This window comes from Panthera pardus, unplaced genomic scaffold (genome assembly GCF_024362965.1).
Source record: "Panthera pardus isolate Hobbes unplaced genomic scaffold, ASM2436296v1 HiC_scaffold_22, whole genome shotgun sequence".
In the NCBI taxonomy this organism is placed as follows: domain Eukaryota; kingdom Metazoa; phylum Chordata; class Mammalia; order Carnivora; family Felidae; genus Panthera; species Panthera pardus.
Genome location: NW_026526788.1, coordinates 29,953,999 through 29,970,633, shown reverse-complemented (window position 1 = coordinate 29,970,633; position 16,635 = coordinate 29,953,999). Strand labels below are relative to the sequence as shown.

The 16,635-nt window shown below is 51.2% G+C and overlaps 1 protein-coding gene across 2 annotated transcripts in view; it reads right to left on the bottom strand.

The window, feature by feature from the left end:
• HK1 (hexokinase 1) overlaps positions 1–16,635 on the bottom strand; it is a 123,999-nt gene that overhangs the window by 41,973 nt on the left and 65,391 nt on the right. For both annotated transcript variants that reach the window (XM_019444379.2, XM_053888538.1), the window contains one exon: positions 7,728–7,890. In XM_019444379.2, coding sequence (XP_019299924.1) covers positions 7,728–7,890 — 163 coding nt within the window. The remainder of the gene's footprint in view (positions 1–7,727; positions 7,891–16,635) is intronic.

The following is a 16,635-nucleotide window of genomic DNA, read 5'->3' as shown; positions in this document are numbered from 1 at the left end:
GCAGTGATGCGCCACTGGTTGGCCGGTTTCTCAAATAACAGAATTACGGAGAATTATTCGTCTATATCATACAATTCATCCATTTTCTTTTTTTTTTTAAGTTTTTGTTTTCATTCCAGTTCTTTACAAGTCACCTGTTTTAAAGTGTAGAATTCAGTGGTTTTTAGTATATTTACAGAGTTGTGCAACCATCACCACCATCTAATTTTAGAACATTTTCAGCATCCCCAAAACAAACTCTGTACCCACGAGCAGTCACTCTCCACTTCCTGCCAACCCGTCTTATCCACCAACAACCATGAATCTGCTGTCTGCCTCTACAGATGTCCCTACTCTGGACATTTCATATCAACAGGTGGTCTCTGGTCGATGCTCCTTTCACCTACTACACATGACTTGCTTTCAAGGCTCAACTGTGTTGCAGCAGGTATCAGCACCTCATCCCTTTCTATGACTGAATTATAGTCCATAATGTGAATATACCACACGATGCCACTGGTCTTAAACTGCTTCTATGGTCCAAAGGCAGCTTCTACGGTCCAAAAGCAGGTCCCAAGGGAGAATGTGGGAAGTAGGAGGTCACAGATTTGTAGGGAATTCTGACCCTGACTTTGTGGGTTGTTCAAATCAGTTTACAATTTCCTTTGCTTCTTCTTCTTTTTTTTTTTTTAAGGTTTTATTTTTAAGTGATGTCTACACCCACCGTGGGGCTCGAACTTACAACCCCGAGATCAAGAGTCACGCGCTCTACCTACTGAACCAGCCAGGTGCCCCTGTTTATAGAGTTGTCTTACAGCTCCCATCAGAACCCTAACCCCCATGGTGCTCACTGCTACCCAGTTAAAAAAAACTGGCTCCAGCATGAGGTAGCTCCTCCCTGGAGGATGCATCACTAGAATATCGAAAGTACTTTATTTTAGCCTCAGTTAACATGCATCGAGCCTTTCCGCACTCCAGGTGTTAAGCGCTTCATACGCATCGTTTTAAACTCCCTCAAGCCTATGCGGTGGGTACCGCTGTGATATCCCCATTTTGCAGGTAAGCAAGTAAAGGCTGGGAGGGGTTAGGCGATTAGCCCGAGCACCCAGCCGGTAAGCGGCAGAGCCAGCACGTGAATCCAAAGCTCAGATTCATAACTATTGGTTCAAACCGCCTGCTGGACAGACCTCGTGGACGAGGATCCCCACGGCTGACGACAGTGGAGTGAGGCTTTAGCACAGTAAGAATGGCTACCTTTCTTGCTGGGGTTCCTCAACATCCATGACTCCTTGCAGCTTTTGGTTTTGTTCGGCTTTGTTCTTACACGGATTTTTACATCGTAACTTACAAAAAGAAATAGCATGACCAATTTTTCGGTCGCTGGCCTGGTCAAAAGTCTCATTTTCAGCTGACTCAGAGTCCTACGTGAAAGCAGGTTCTTGCGCTCAAGTTCCAGGTGTCTGTGGGGGGGGGCTCCTGTTTACTGGTGTCAGTGTCAACACAGCAGGTAAGAGCTCTGAGCCCCTGATGCAGGAAGGGGTCAGGTTTCAGGCAGCAGCTCTGCAGGACCCAGACCTGAAGCTTTTCAAGCAGGATAAGTGAAAATGACCTCGCTGCCGATAAGATAATCCGGGAGGAATCTGGTCTTAGGGCACATAGGGCTGGGCCCCACTTCTGCAGCTCTGCCCCATCCCAGCCTCCCGCGGTGGTCTGTCCACCCCAGCTCTCAACAAGCACAGGTCAACAGGGCCCCAGGGCCCCAGGAGGTTAGGGTCAGAGACGGCAACCAGAAAAGGTGGCCTTGAGATGTCAAGCCAACACTCAATACTGGACACTCAGCACACCTGCAAGCGGGAGTCGACAGATTCGGTGGGGGGGGGGGGGGGGGGGGGGGGGCAGGGGGGGTGGCCTTTCTCTGAAGGCAGTTTACAAGGGGTCATTGTCAAGCCCAGTGCAGTTCCCGATCCTTCCCTGAGCATGACCCCGGTTCCAGGGTGTGTTTATGATCGCTAAAACAAATGGCAGCTGGCACCTCCTTCTGTAAATCATATTTGCAGCTCAGGCGACACGGGACAAATATTAACTCATCTTCTCGGTGAATGGAGAAGGAAGCTCCAACCCATCCAGCTGAACGACCTGCTCGCGGTTACCCCTTTGGCAAGGCCAGAGCCCCTCCCTTTCCTCGGCGGCTCATATACTTGCAAATACATTTGACGCCCATTATCTTTTACGTGTATATGTCTTATCTTCCTCAGTTGGATGATCAGCAACTTGAAGCCAAGGGCAATACTGAACAGGCTAACTTCCTTCCCCCAGTGCTAAGTCTTGCACACAGCAGGCCACCAGCGTTTGCTGCTAGTTCAAAAGAACTGCCTGGGTCAAATGCATGTCTGTTTGGTCCTATTCTCTGCCAGACAAAAGACACCCCGGAAAGACTGCATCAGCTGGGAAGGGCCTTCCCAAAGAACTCTTACAAAGTTACTTAGGAGATGGCAACCGTGTTAAGGAGGACGAGGACCCACTGTTAACGCTCATGGTGGTTTGCAGTTTCCAAAGCACTTCCACTTGATCCTCCACAGCCCTGTGAGGCAGGGAAAGGAGGCTTATCGTGCCCATTTTACAGATGAGGAAACAGGAGGCTTAAAGAAGTTGACTCCTCGAAGGTCAGACAGATAGGAAGCAGCAGAGCCAGAGATTAATCCAGGGTTCTGGACTTTTCCCCCTCTTTAATTTCAAGGTCAGCTTCTTTTCTTTTTTTTTTTTTTAATGTTTATTTTCTATTTTTGAGAGAGAGACAGAGTGTGCGCACACACACGAGTGAGAGAGGGGCCGAGAGAGAGGGAGACACAGAATCCGAAGCAGGCTCCAGGCCCTGAGCTGTCAGCACAGAGCCAGACGCGGGACTCGAACCCAGGAACTGTGAGATCATGACCTGAGCCGAAGTCGGACGCTTAACAGACTGAGCCACCCAGGTGCTCCAGTTCAGCTTCTTTTTATAGCACCGGGCTTCACTCCAACTACCTCTTCAAATCTTTGGCCTCAACCTTACTTCCTGCCCCTGCTGCCTCCTACCTGCAACTTCTTCCCACACTTCCCATTCCCACTGAACCCAGGAGAACCACTCTTCCAGAGAAGGCTCATTAAACAAAGCATCTGAAGGGTCCCCTGGCAACTCGCCACTTTATAATGACTGCCATTATTCCCCGCACATCATGGGAAACAAACATGGGGACAGATGTCTCTCTCGAGCCCAGGCCTGCACTGGATGGAGAACAGGGCAAACAGAAACCCCATCTTCATGAAATGCCCACCTTTGCCCTGCCGAACAAATTGAGCCTGTACATGAGATACAAGGGCTTTCCCTCCTGGTCTGCAATCCAGCTACTTGATGGGAGTTCTACACCTTTATCAAAAACCCACCAGAATGCTACACATGCAGATTTCACAGAGGGAGAGAGTTTCTGAGATGATCCAATCCTCTTTCCAGAGAAGGGAACAGAGACAGAAAGCTAAGCAACGGCCCAAATGCCATGGGAACAGAGAGAGTATTTTCTTTCCTTTGACCAGAGAGTAGTCCTATGTATACCTGGGGGTCCAAAAAATTAACTGTGAACACACCACAAATCAAAGATTTTCTAACTTATCCTTTGGGTAAAGAGCCTGCTTGGAACCAGGAGGCAGAAAGAGGGAAATATATTCAATTCAATTTACCCTCAAAAGCCTTGCAATCAAATTGGTATTTTTCCAGTATCCTTACTAATAAATAAGAAGAGAAAAAGGGGAGGTTTCATGAACAAGACACAGAGTGAGCCAGGTCTTCTGAGGGAAGCTAGACACAGAGGGCCAGCTATCCCCGGGACTGGCAGCTCTGAAAAGGGACCTCTGTTTAGCTAAGTCACCAAAGTAAAAAGGCTCCAACAATATCTTCCTTCTTTAAAAAAAAAAAAATTTTTTTTAATGTTTATTTTTATTTTTGAGACAGAGAAAGACAGAGCATGAATGGGGGAGGGGCAGAGAGAGAGGGAGAGACAGAATCGGAAGTGGGCTCCGGGCTCTGAGCCATCAGCACAGAGCCCAACGCGGGGCTCGTACCCATCGACCGTGAGATTACGACCTGAGCTGAAGTCGGATGCTCAACCGACTGAGCCACCCAGGCGCCCCAGGATCTTCCTTCTTTTATTTATTATTCATACCTTTTCTATTCCAGAAAGGATACGCGGCAGCTGAAAGCCACTTTAGGGTTTAAAAAAAAAAAAAATTAACGTATAGATTACTGAAGAGCAATTAAAGAAAAACCACTGCCCATAAAAAGTGTCCAAAGGAGAAACAAATAATAAAAATGTGCCGATACATTTCCAAAAAATCAGCAGAGTTTCGAGACACTGCGTCCAGTCCCCCAGGGTCAAGGTCAGCAGGAAAAGGAAAGGTTTGTTTCTCCCTTTGACTTGGAAGTCACATCACCCTGAACAGGCAGGGGTGTCTCTCCACCTCGCTGAGTCCAATTTATCCCTCAGTGGTTTGGGATTACCGCTAATTCTGTCGCTGGCTAATTATACAGATGAAGCAGTGATTAACATTTAAAAAGGGAACAGCGCCGTGGTTTACTATCCAGGAGACCCGCTTTCTGGCTACTCCAGGGGACCTCCTGGTTCTTGATTGATAAAGGACTGCAAGGGAGGTGACAGCGGAGCACTTCTGTCACAAAGGGGCAAGGAGTGGACTGGGGTCAGGTACACGAGGCCTTGGCATCAATGTCAATGCCTGTGTGGGGCTGTGGGGTCCGTTCCAAAGGCAGTGTGGGCCCCGGGGCATATGAACTGAGCCCAACCATGAATAGAAGATACAGTTATAAGGAGAAAGGCTACAGGATGTGTTAGGGCTGCACTGTGTCCTCCAAAAAGATACACCGAAGCCCTAACCCTTGGGACCCGGAAATGAGACCTGATTTGGAAACAAGGTCTTTGCAGATGTAATCAGGTTAAGATGAGGTCCTTAGTGTGGGGCTTAATCTGACCGGGATCCCTGTAAGAGGAAAATGCCATGCAGTGCCACAGGCAGGGACTGGAGAGGCACGGCTGCCAGCCCAGGACTTGCAGGTCTGCTCGAAGGACCGCCCGCCACCAGCAGAAGCCAGAAGACAAGGGGTGGGGGCAGGGCTGGACGGGTGAGGCAGGGAGAGGTGCTGAGTGCAAATGGGCAGACGCAGGCCCCGCACAGGAAGGGGGGGCCTCGTCCCTCAGGACTTTGGTTTCACCTCCTCGTCCTTCGGTTAGCACTTCTCAGAGGCCCTAAACAGTTGGCCCCATCCACACTGGAGAACAGAGAGACTCAAAGGGAGGTATGGGGCCCAGGCTGCTGGTTCCCGTGGAACAAACCCCAGGACTGCATCCCCCCGCGTGGCATACTACCTACCACACGTGTCATCGCGCTTAAGACACTGCCGTCAGACGCATCATTGTTTTACGCAGCACGAAGAAAGAATGAACACCGCCAATAATGCTTTCTAAGTTGCAACGACAGCACAACGCACCGCTGGTTTCGGAGACATTCAAATTAAAAAGTGTCTCAAGATAGATGAAATATGGAAGAGAAGATCAAAGGTGAGGGGGAAAGGCAGGTAAGCCAGGTTAAACAGATTGCTTTCCTGCAGGACTGCTCAGGGCCTTAAGCGTCTTGGCAACCGTTAGGAGTGTCTGAGAGAGGCCTGCACAGTGTTTTTCCCACCCGAGTCTGAATTCTGGGCCTTATTTTGAAAAGTCGCTGATGGGGGCAAACGGCTAGATCTCGAGCATAGCTGGATCACCCTTTAAAGACCCTCCAGTCCGGAAATGGTTTCTGAAAGGGTGAGGGAGAGCACTGCCTGCTGACATTCGGTCCTGGAATGACATATGGTCCTTGGATATGTTAGCCCTGGGCCAGTCACATGGGATCAGGTGCCCTGCGGGCATCAGGTATCCTTCTGAGCTCTCCCAAGCACAGTCAGAGCAGCAGCCCTCGGGGACTGCCCACACCCCCGTTACCTCCCCTCCCTCTTCTTTGAGCTGGAAGCAGGCACAGCCATGCCTCTCCCACAGAACTCCACTAACCCTGGAAAGGCTCAATGCTCCCAGATGTGGGTGCTATCCGGAGCTGGGAGAAAGCAGGAGCGAACCACAAAGCCAGAGCTATCAGAACAAAACCCAGGGCCTACCACAGTCCCATCACTGAGGACCAGAATTTCTTCAGTCATTATTTAAAGGTCAAAACTGCTGGTACCAACACCTCAAGGAAAACAAGAAGACGGAGGTGGAACGGGATTCAAATAGGAAACGCAAGAGATCCGAATGCCAATGTGTACAGGAAGCAAGCCCCACCTGTGGCCACAGAGCAGAGCACCCGCCCTTCATCAGCAGCCGAATCTCATTCGGGACTTCTAAAGAGCCCTGCAGGCACAGGGGGCCTTTCCCACTGTGCCGAGTCTGCTCCGACAAGCTGTGCACCTGCCCGTCCTTTGTGAACAGAAACAGCAGCTTTCCTGACATCCACGTTGCAGGCTGCGTACTAGAGGCTCCAAATCGAGGCTTTCAATTCGCCTCCAGGGGCGCCTGGGTGGTTCAGTCAGTTAAGCGTCCGACTTCAGCTCAGGTCATGGTCTCGCGGTCTGTGAGTTCGAGCCCCGCGTCGGGCTCTGTGCTGACAGCTCGGAGCCTGGAGCCTGCTTCGGATTCTGTGTCTCCCTCTCTCTCTGCCCCTCCCCCACTCACAGTCTCTCTCTCCTTCAAAAATAAAAAATAACATCAAAAAAAAAAAAAAATTCGCCTCCAGAGCAGGGCAGAAACAGCAGGCGTGTGTGAGGACCATGGTCTTGGGGTGTGTACTCACAACCCCCAGAGAAACTTGACTTCCCCACAATCTCTCTCCCTCTCTTGTACACAGGAGGTAAGCCCCAGACTAGAGCACAGAACACCACTCAGAGAAGGATTCCCATGGGTGTGCCAAGCTGGGCCAGACCCAGCACCCGCCCCTGCCAGACAGAACAGCCTCCAACGAGCATGCCAAGCTGTGCCCTCCCAGCCTCCACTCTGCCAAGCACAGGAGTTAAGGCCACTGCTCCGGGGAAGGGGTACTGACAATCCACAGGGAGCTCCCAACTCCCCCTTGTGGGACATGAACCACACAGATGCACACTGACAGGGGAATTTTTTCCTTCAGTTCTACCTCCCCTCGACACTTCTCTGCTTTAGGGGCTCCCTTGATTTAGCATCTAGAAAAATTTTTTAGATGGGGACTTGAATCTCCCCACCTGGCCACTGGGATTGCTACTTCTCTGAAGGGAGGTCTTGGTGCCCTGATGAAGAGATTTTCCTAAAACGAACTCTTCATTTGTTCTGGAGCCTTTCATGTTCTAGAGACATAAAAGCAACCCACACAGCATCTGTAAGATCCACATACACTACGCCTTCCTATCATAAGCCACTAGACTGTCAGTCCAACGAGGGCAGGCAGGCCAGCCTTGTCCAACCACGGTATCCCCAGTGCCTGGCACATGGTAGGTAGGCATATGTTAGATGGATGGATGGACAGATGGATGGATGGATGAACGGATGGATGGAGGATGGATGGGAGAACAGACGGAGGAATGAATGAATGAATTCATTAATGAACGACCGAGTGAAGGAGTAAATGAATGAACAATTGAATAAAAGTAGGAAGGATGTCTTCACAGAGAATTCAGCCCTCACAGCCCAATCTCTGGGTGAGAGACTCACCTGAACCATCAGGAATAGACCTTACAAACGTTGGCAACATCTTCACTGTGGCTGTTGGATTAAAATCCCGGGAGAGGCCATTCTTCATCTCCTTCTTGAACCGAGTCATGATATCTATCAGCGTTTCGTCGGAGAGCCGCATGGCATAGAGATACTTGTCAATCTGGGGGGAGGATGAGAAGGAAGGAGAGTGAGGTCAAGGCTGAGGCACCCGCCTGTCTAAGACAATCCAGATCCCACAAACTCTGACCACATGATGGGAAGTCATTCAAATGCCATCAGCCATGTTGCTCAGAGAAGTCCTGCAAATGCACTGAGCCCCAGGTCTTCCTCCACATGACTCCTTCCCTCTGTGAAAAGTGGCTGGCCCGTCCTCAAATGGATAGTAGTGTCACAGAGATTAAGAACGAGGGTGCCAGAGCCAGCCACACAGGGTTCAAATCCCAGCACCATCACTGAACGGCTGTGTGAATTTCCACTTCCTCAACTGAAAAACTGAGATGATAAATAAAGCCTCGCTCACAGACGTGAGTTTTAAGATCAGATGAAATGGAGGTGCTGTGTTCTGAGAACACAGAGGCTGCCCAGTAAACATCAGCTGTTGGCGTTAATGGGGGACAGTGGTGCTGGTGGGTTTCCTTGGGCATGATTTCTAGGTAGGTGGAAACAGAGGCCAAAGGGCTGGAATCCTTCAGGACATGGGGCAGCAAGCCCAGAGCAGAGAAACCTCAACTCCACCATCCCCAGAAGGTATGGAGACAACCCGCAGGCTCCCATGCCCATGGGCCAGGGCCAACGTGACCATATGCCCAAGTCCTTCCAAGTACTGACCCAACCTGCTGCCCTTCCTGGGCTCCCCATTCTCCTCAACGTTACAAAGCTCCTAACCTCACGCTCCTTGAAGTGTCTGTCACTGGTTGTTCTTCCTTCATAGTATCTTCCCATTTATTCCCTCAAAAAGTATTTATCGGGCACCTCTGACGTGCTCAGCTCTAAGTCGCCTTATCCCACCATTCATTCTTTCGGTGACTCTTTGGCAATACGAAGCCCTGACAGCCATGTGTCTGGACTCATTCCTGATTCCTGATTCCTCAGTCACTCACCGTAATGGTTTTCCATCCTCAGTCTCCCTCCCTCCCAGCCCATCCTGTATGCCACTGCCACATCCACCTTCTTGAAATGCGACCCTGGTTGATTCATTCTCTTGCTCAAAGCTTTGCAATGTCCTCCCACGTCCAAGGCACCCAACACTCTCCAGGTGTGGCTTCATGCTCTCTCAGCTCTGGCCTAAACACCTCCACCATTCCTGGTGGGTCCCTGGGCTTTCCCACTGCAAAGCCCTTTCTTCTCTTCCCAGCTATCCTTCCAGGTGCAGATCAAATCTCAGCTCCTCCTGCAGATGTTGGGGTTCCTCGGACTGGCGAGAACCCCTCCCTCGGCACTGATCTCTCTGCAGAGCATAGCCTGGACCCTAGCTTTCTGCACCTGTCGCCTTTACAGCGTCTGCTCCATTCACCTTGACCTCCCAGTGCCTTGCACGCAGCCTTGCACACAGAAGGCTTCCGGTGGGTGGAGAGACAAGATTTATGACCCAGTGAGGCTGAAAAGACCTTGATGCTTATTTGTTTCTGAGAATGGCATCTCGTGCTCACTTTGCAGGGTGGCTGGAAACGTCCTGACTCAAGGACATGGAGTCCCCAGCCCTAGGTCATTTCTGCATATTTTGGGCCTGGACAGCCTTCTTCTCACTCTGGTCTCCCTGCCTTGTTCTCCCCCAAGCCCTGCCTGTCTCCTGCCTCACGAACAATCAGGACATTGGCAGGAGTCCCCCAGTGTCCTCCGCGGCCAGAGACAACCCTGCCCCCACCCCCACGCCCAAGCTCTTCTACAGCAACCACTTTCTCCTTTCCCCTTTGTGATACAGCAATGCAGGTCGGAGCAATCAGAAACCACAGAGAGCTAAAGTAGAAATTGCCAGAATCCCGGCCCTAGGAGGAGACACACTCTGTTCTAGCCTCAAGGCTGGCACCGGATCGGCAGTCCTTGCTGTCACGGCACCCACAGTCTGGAGGGGGAGAGGCAGTCACGATACAAGTGTGTGTGAGCGGCCACAGGAGCACTGAGGGAGGCTACTGAGAAGGCTTCCCGGAGGCGTGATGTCGGAGTGTGCACCCAGGCACAATCAAGGGCACGTGTGCAGGCTAAAGGCAAGGGAGGGGGATTCGTGCAAGGCACAGAAATAAATTCAGTGTGGATCGAGCACAGTGTAAAAAGTGAGGCAACTAGAAAAACTGTCAGGAGCTGAACTGTGCAGGATCTTATAAAGCACGTTAACAAACTTAGACTTGATCCCACAGCACAGCGAGCCTTGGGATGACTTCAACGAGTATTCAGCAATGAGATTTGTGTCTCCGAGAGATCAGGCTGTCTGCCGGGGAGAGAATGGGTGAGCGGGAGCAAGACCGTGCAATAATCAATAATCGTTACATTGCTACCCGAGCATTTGGGACACGCTTCAACTCTCACATTCCTCCCCCTACATGGTGTTTACTGATGTGTCCACCTCCTCTGCTAAAACACGTGAGTTCCCTAGGGAAAGGAACTCACCCAGTTGCCTGGCACAAAAGAGGAATGTAATGAATGCTAAATGCTAGAATGATACTTTAGACTTATATTATGGCCCACGGTATAACGAGCACGTTCATATCCAAGAATGTCATTTAACCTGCAAAGCAACCCTATCAGGGAGACATTCTTTTTTTTTTCTCTTCCCCCAATTTCAGTTTAAATTCTACTTAGTTATCATACGGTACAATATTGGTTTCAGGGGTAGAATTCAGGGATTCATCACTTAACGTGCAACGCCCAGTGCTCATCCCAACAAGCGCCCTCCTCAACGCCCATCACGCGTCTAGCCCATCCCCCACCACCTCCCTCTATCAACCCTCAGTTCTCCATCAGTAAGAGTTTCTTATGGTCTGTTTCCCCCTCTTTTTTCCCCCTCCCATATGTTCATCAAGTTCTGTTTCTTAAATTCCTCAGATGAGTGAAATCACATGGTATTTGTCTTTCTCTGACTTATTTCACTTAACATCATACACTAGCTCCATCCATGTCGTTGCAAATGGCAAAACTTCATTCTTTTTGATGGTTGAGTACAATATTCCATTGTGTGTACACACCACATCTTCTGTATCCATTTGAGGGAGACATTCTTAAGCCCTATTTCACAGATGAAGAAACGGAGGCTCCAAAAAGCAAAGTGACTGGTTCAAAGACACAGCCAAGAGTCAGCTCTCATAACTAACTGCAAGTCAACCACTCTTCCCTATAATCATCCCCCATCCCTTGGGAAAGACCAGTTCCCCTAGTCTGTGGAAGGCAAGCCCAAGCGAAGTTGCTGAGGTTTTCCAGCCGGACAGGAAGAAGCTTCTACAAACGGCAGGGCTCTCTGCAACTCCACAGCCATCCTGCCTCCGGACTCCAAGTGCAGTTCAGCACAAGGACACTGATCTGAGAATCCAGATGTTTTAGGACGGTCCCGCCAAACCCAGAAAGAGCCCAGAAGCTCAAAGGAGGAAGCAGGCTAGGGACACGGAAGACAAGCCAGCTCCCAAGCATCAGAGGAGAGAGGGCTTTTCTCCTCTGGTTCAAGTTCATGAATCATATGTGGGACAACCCCTCTCAAAAGAGATGTGGAAACTGGGCCAAAAAGAAGGTACTATTTAGGGTGGAGCTGGTACTGAGCTCGCAGCCTCCCAGGTCTCATGTGAGTGACACTATGCCAAGGGAAGCCCTTTCCCTTGGTCCCCGTTGGTCCTCGTGAGCTCAAGGGGGGCCTTTGAACCAGCATAGATCCTGGGGCCGGGGGCAGGCTGGCCAGGCACCGGCCACACGGCCCGGCCGGAGAACACGGGGGCAGGACTCAGCAGGGCCACACCACGTGGACTGGGGCCCTTTACACAGCCCAGGAAGCACACGTCAACAGACACCTGCGGGATATTCCCTGGGGCCCAGACTGCCCAGCACCTCCCTGAACAGGGGGCCTGTTCCCCTCGTTCAGACCAGCCCTGCCTGGCGGCTGGCTGGGCTGCCCCTGCCCACCTGGGGAAGAGGCCGAGAATGGGTAGTGGGGAGAAGGAGGGAGGGAGGGTGTCAGGTCGAGCTCGGTGGGGCCGCGCTCTGCACAAGAGCCAGTAAGAGAGCTGCTTTTCTCAGGCGGGGCCAGAAGCCCAGGAGGAGAAGAGGGCAGAGACGTGTGGACTTGGAAAGGGGCAACTTCTGGCCCTGGGGGGTTTGGCCAGAGTCTGTGGTCTTTTCAACTTTTCTATTTCCATCCCCTCTACACAGCCTCTCCAGATCTTTCCTCTCCTCCTTGCCCCTCTCCTGCTCACTTCCACTTCCACAAAGCCTCCCTCTTCCTTTAGGATGCCGCCTCCAAAGTGGTGTCGCTTTGCTGCTCTGGCCAAATCCAGGGGCCCAAGGAATCCCCCCTGTGCCTCCAACCCCCTCCCCTACATTTTGGTGACGGGAGGACACAGCACAGAACCTCTTCTGGAAGCCACAAGCTGCAAGCCTCAGCCGTCGGAACGTGTGTCACAGGCCAGAGGCTCCCAGGAATCTGTGACAGGAACCCTCGGGCCCCCTGGGGGCTACTCTCACACGTGGTATCTGATGCACGCATGCAGGACTCCAGTCAAACTGGGAAGGAACTGGGGCAGGGGGAGTGGGAATGCCAGGATCCCAGACACCACGCGGTGGGCTGGGTCCTGCAGACGTTAGGCCAACACTGACAAGGACCCCCGTCCAGACCGCAGGCACCTTCCACCATCTCCTGAAGGGAAGGTGCCCTAATAGGGTGCAAATACTTGTCCTGGATTATCCTTCATGTAGACCAAGAAGCCTGAAGCTCTCAGCAGCTCCAGAAGCTGGAAATGCGGCAGAGGCAGGAGCAGAGGCCAGAAGAGAGAATTCGGCCTTTAGCAAGCCCCTCCGGCCCGGTGCTGTCCGGCTAAGGAAAGAACCCAGTGGCCCCTCACTGGGCTAAACTCAAACATCTCTGTGCCTGACCTCAGCCCCACCTCTGCTCCCAAAAGAACATGCCCAAAAAAACAATTCAAGACCAGACATGCCCAAGTGAACAGGCCCTCATACCAGGAGGCACGGTAACCCCCGGTGACCCGGGTATTCTGACCCCCTGTGGAAGGTGGTATGGCCATGGAAATTTTTCACCCCTTCTCTCGTCTACTCTCCCACAAGAACCAAGCACAAGGCAGAATAACAAGTGTGACTGAAGGTGCCCAGCAGAGGTCCGTAAAATGAACTTTCTGGGGCGCCTCAGTGGCTCAGTCGGTTAAGCGTCCAACTCTTGGTTTCAGCTCAGGTCATGACTCACGGGCTCGTGAGTTCAAGCCCCACATTGGGTTCCATGCTGACAGTACAGAGCCTGCTTGAGACTCTCTCCCTCTTTCTCCCTCTCTCTCTGCCCCTCCCCTGCTCATTCTCTCTCTCTCTCTCTCAAAATAAATGCATAGACTTAAAAAATAAAATAAAATAAAATAAAATAAAATAAAATAAAATAAAATAAAATAAAATAAAATAAAATAAACTTTCCAAGTGAGACACTCCACTTGCAAAGAAAATAAAGGAGCTGGCGGTGGAGGGTTAAAAAAATTGTTGCTTAAAGACAGGGCCGAGATTTCAACACCAGATTCACTTCTCTTTCTTAGGGAGGCTGACTCAGGAGAGAACCAGCCCGGGTGATTAATGTTATTTTGATAATGGTTCACATTTACAGAGGATTTTGCAATTTATACACAGAACTTTTTTTTTTTTTCATAGGCATCCACACCCAGCATGGAGCCCAGCGTGGGGCTTGAACTCATAACCCTGAGATAACACCTGAGCTGAGATGGAGTCAGACGTTTACCTGTCTTCATACACAGGACTTTCACATACATTATCCCATCTGGATGTCCCAGAAAGAAATGACATGAGCTCACGGATGCCAGGTGCCCGGCATGAGGCAGGCACTTGATGGTACTAGCTCCCCTTCTGCCACAACGGCCCAGGGAAGTGGGCAGGAAGGACGGCATTATCTCCACTTTAGAGTAGAGGAAACTGAGACCATGACTCACACAAAGTCTCATGGTTTGTAAGTGGCAGCCAGGTCTAGATTCCAGGTCTTCTAAACCCTCGTTTTGGGCTTCTCTTTATACATTTCCATTATTTCTCGTGTGGTATAAAGAACACCTGTGGATGTGTTCTTGGATGTGTGCTGTGGATGAAGAGAACTGCATTTGAACCTAGGCTCTGCCGTTTGTTAGCTGTGTGGCTTTGGACAAGTTACTTAACCTTGCTGGGTCTTTTAAAGGGGGATAATAATGCTTTCACCTCAGAGGGCTACCAGGAGCATTTTAATGATGTGCCAAGAACAAGGTAAACATCAAATAACATTTCCCACCCTCCCGTTCCAGTGACCAAAAGGGGGGCCGTCTCTCTCCATGCCCTGTCTAACGAATTATCACATGTCCCTGACTCCTTTTACCTAAATACCTAGAGAAATGCACTGATTACCAAACATTATTGACCCACTCTATAGATGAGAGAACTAATAAAGGTAGAGTGGCCATCCGCCCGAAACCACAACAAATTAAAGACTCTGGCAAAACTCCTCTGAAACACTGTACTGTTTTATTAAACAGTAAGTCATAGTAACAATAAGTAATACACGCTTATTTAAATATTCACACAACACATAAACACATCAGTCTTCCCCCAATCTTCCCAGAGAAATCCCTGCTAAGAGCTTTATACACCCAAACGGTTTTTCTACCCAAACACTCATATATACAACGCATGCCTTTTTTATTTCGTTTTACAAAAATGGAATCATAGCTGGGGGATGGAGTGGGGGTGGGGAATGTAATCATAAACACTTCCTCCCCTGAAATCTTAACCCCACCTTCCTATTTCCTCCAGGACCTGCCTTTCAGACTTGTACTAACCAGGGCACCTGGGTGGCTCAGTTGGTTGGGCGTCCAATTCTTGATTTAGGCCCAGGTCATGATCTCATGGGTTCACGGGTTTGAGCCCTGCATTGGGCTCTGTGCTGATGGACCCTACTAGGGATTCTCTCTCTGCCACTCCCCTTCTCACATGCTCGCTCTCTCTCTCTCTCTCTCTCAAAATAAATAAGTAAACAGTAAAAATTTTTCAAAAGGGGGTGCCCGGATGGCTCAGTTGGTTAAGTGTCTAACTCTTGACTTTGGCTCAGATCATGATCTCACAGTTCATGAGTTCGAGCCCTGCATTGGGCTCTGTGCTGGCAGCACAAATCCTGCTTAGGATTCTGTCTCCCTCTCTCTCTGCCCCTCCCCTGCTTGCTATCTCCCTCTTAAAATAAATAAAAACAAACTTTAAAAAAAATGTTTTAATACTTATTCGTTTTCGTGAGAGAGACAGTGTGAGTGGGGGAGAGGCAGAGAGAGAGAGAGAGAGAGAGAAGGACACAGAATGTAAAGCAGGCTCCAGGCTCTGAGCTGTCAGCACAGAGCCCAACGCAGGGCTCAAACTCACGAACCGGGAGATCATGACCTGAGCTGAAGTCAGAAACTTAAGTGACTGAGCCACACCCAGGTGCCCCAATAAAAATAAACTTTAAAAATAAACAAATAAAAATTTAAAAATTAACAATTAAAAAAAAAGACGTGTACTAACTAACAGCCATACTTAGATTTTCTCAGGACCCTGCCTGGTTCAGTGATGAGGCACGGCCAAGGTGGTGTGGACACCCATGTCTGCCTCTGGCTTTGGTATCCTGTAGGCACCTCGGTTTTTCCGTCCGTAACGTGGGTATGTTCACGTGGCCCTGAACTTTCAAGGCCTACCTCTCTACTCTGCATCCCACTTTCACATACTGGCCCTCAAACTATCCTGTCCAGAGAAGCAGGACAGGTGCCATCACTTCCAACACCCTGAGGAAAAATCAGAGGCCAGAGAGGTTCCTCAAATGGCCAGGGTGACCAGTGGTCCCTGGTTCCTGGTCCTGTGCTTCTTCCTCGGTAAGCTTTCGTGTTCCGCCCAGAGAGAACCCCAGCCGGGGTCTTCCCATAGGGAGACGTGGGAATGTGGGTGGCATTAACGCCACAGCTCCGTCCTCTCAGAAGGAGCGTGGCTCCCTGGCCTTGCATACAGCACGGCCCGTGTCGTCCAGTCTCCACCAGCTATGGGCCGTGTGACCTGCTCTCATCCGCCTTCACAAGATCCAGGGGAGGGAACCCTCAGGTCATCCCCCACGGTGCTGTGTGCCGGCCTAAGGCCTCCGCCTGCCCTCGCCAAGGTCCCGGCCCCTCAGGGCCCAGCCCCACCTCACCGCTGCGGGTGGCAGCCCAGGGGACCCGTGTGCCTGTCCTGCTCCTGGCAGCTGGGGAGGCGGCTCCGGCTCAGCTCCTCACGGCCGCAGGAGGAGACGCGTTCACCCTCCGCGTTCCGCACAGGAACCACCTGTCCCAGCGCCGGCCTGCCTGCCCTCAGGCAGCGCGGGGCCCCGGCGGTGGTCCCTTCTCTCTTCTCTCGCCCAAAGGCCCTTCCCTCACACATCCACCTTGTTCCGCCTGTAAAGGGCCTCTCCGTGCCTCGCTCCTTCTTTCTCCCCAAGTCCACCTCCAGACTCACCTCCTCCAAGGGGGATGCCACAGTCTGCCCCCCCCAACACCAGCTGCACCAGCTGCTCAACATCCCCTCGGCCGGTGCCGTCCACTACGCAGGAATCCCTCTGCCCTGGCAGACACATCGCAGTGGGAGAGGCTTCCCCAGGAGCGGCAACAACAGGTGCGCACGCTGTGTCTCCGGCTAGACTGTGGGTGCCCGGGGTCCGGGGGCCATGCTTCCAGGCCCTCTGCGTCCT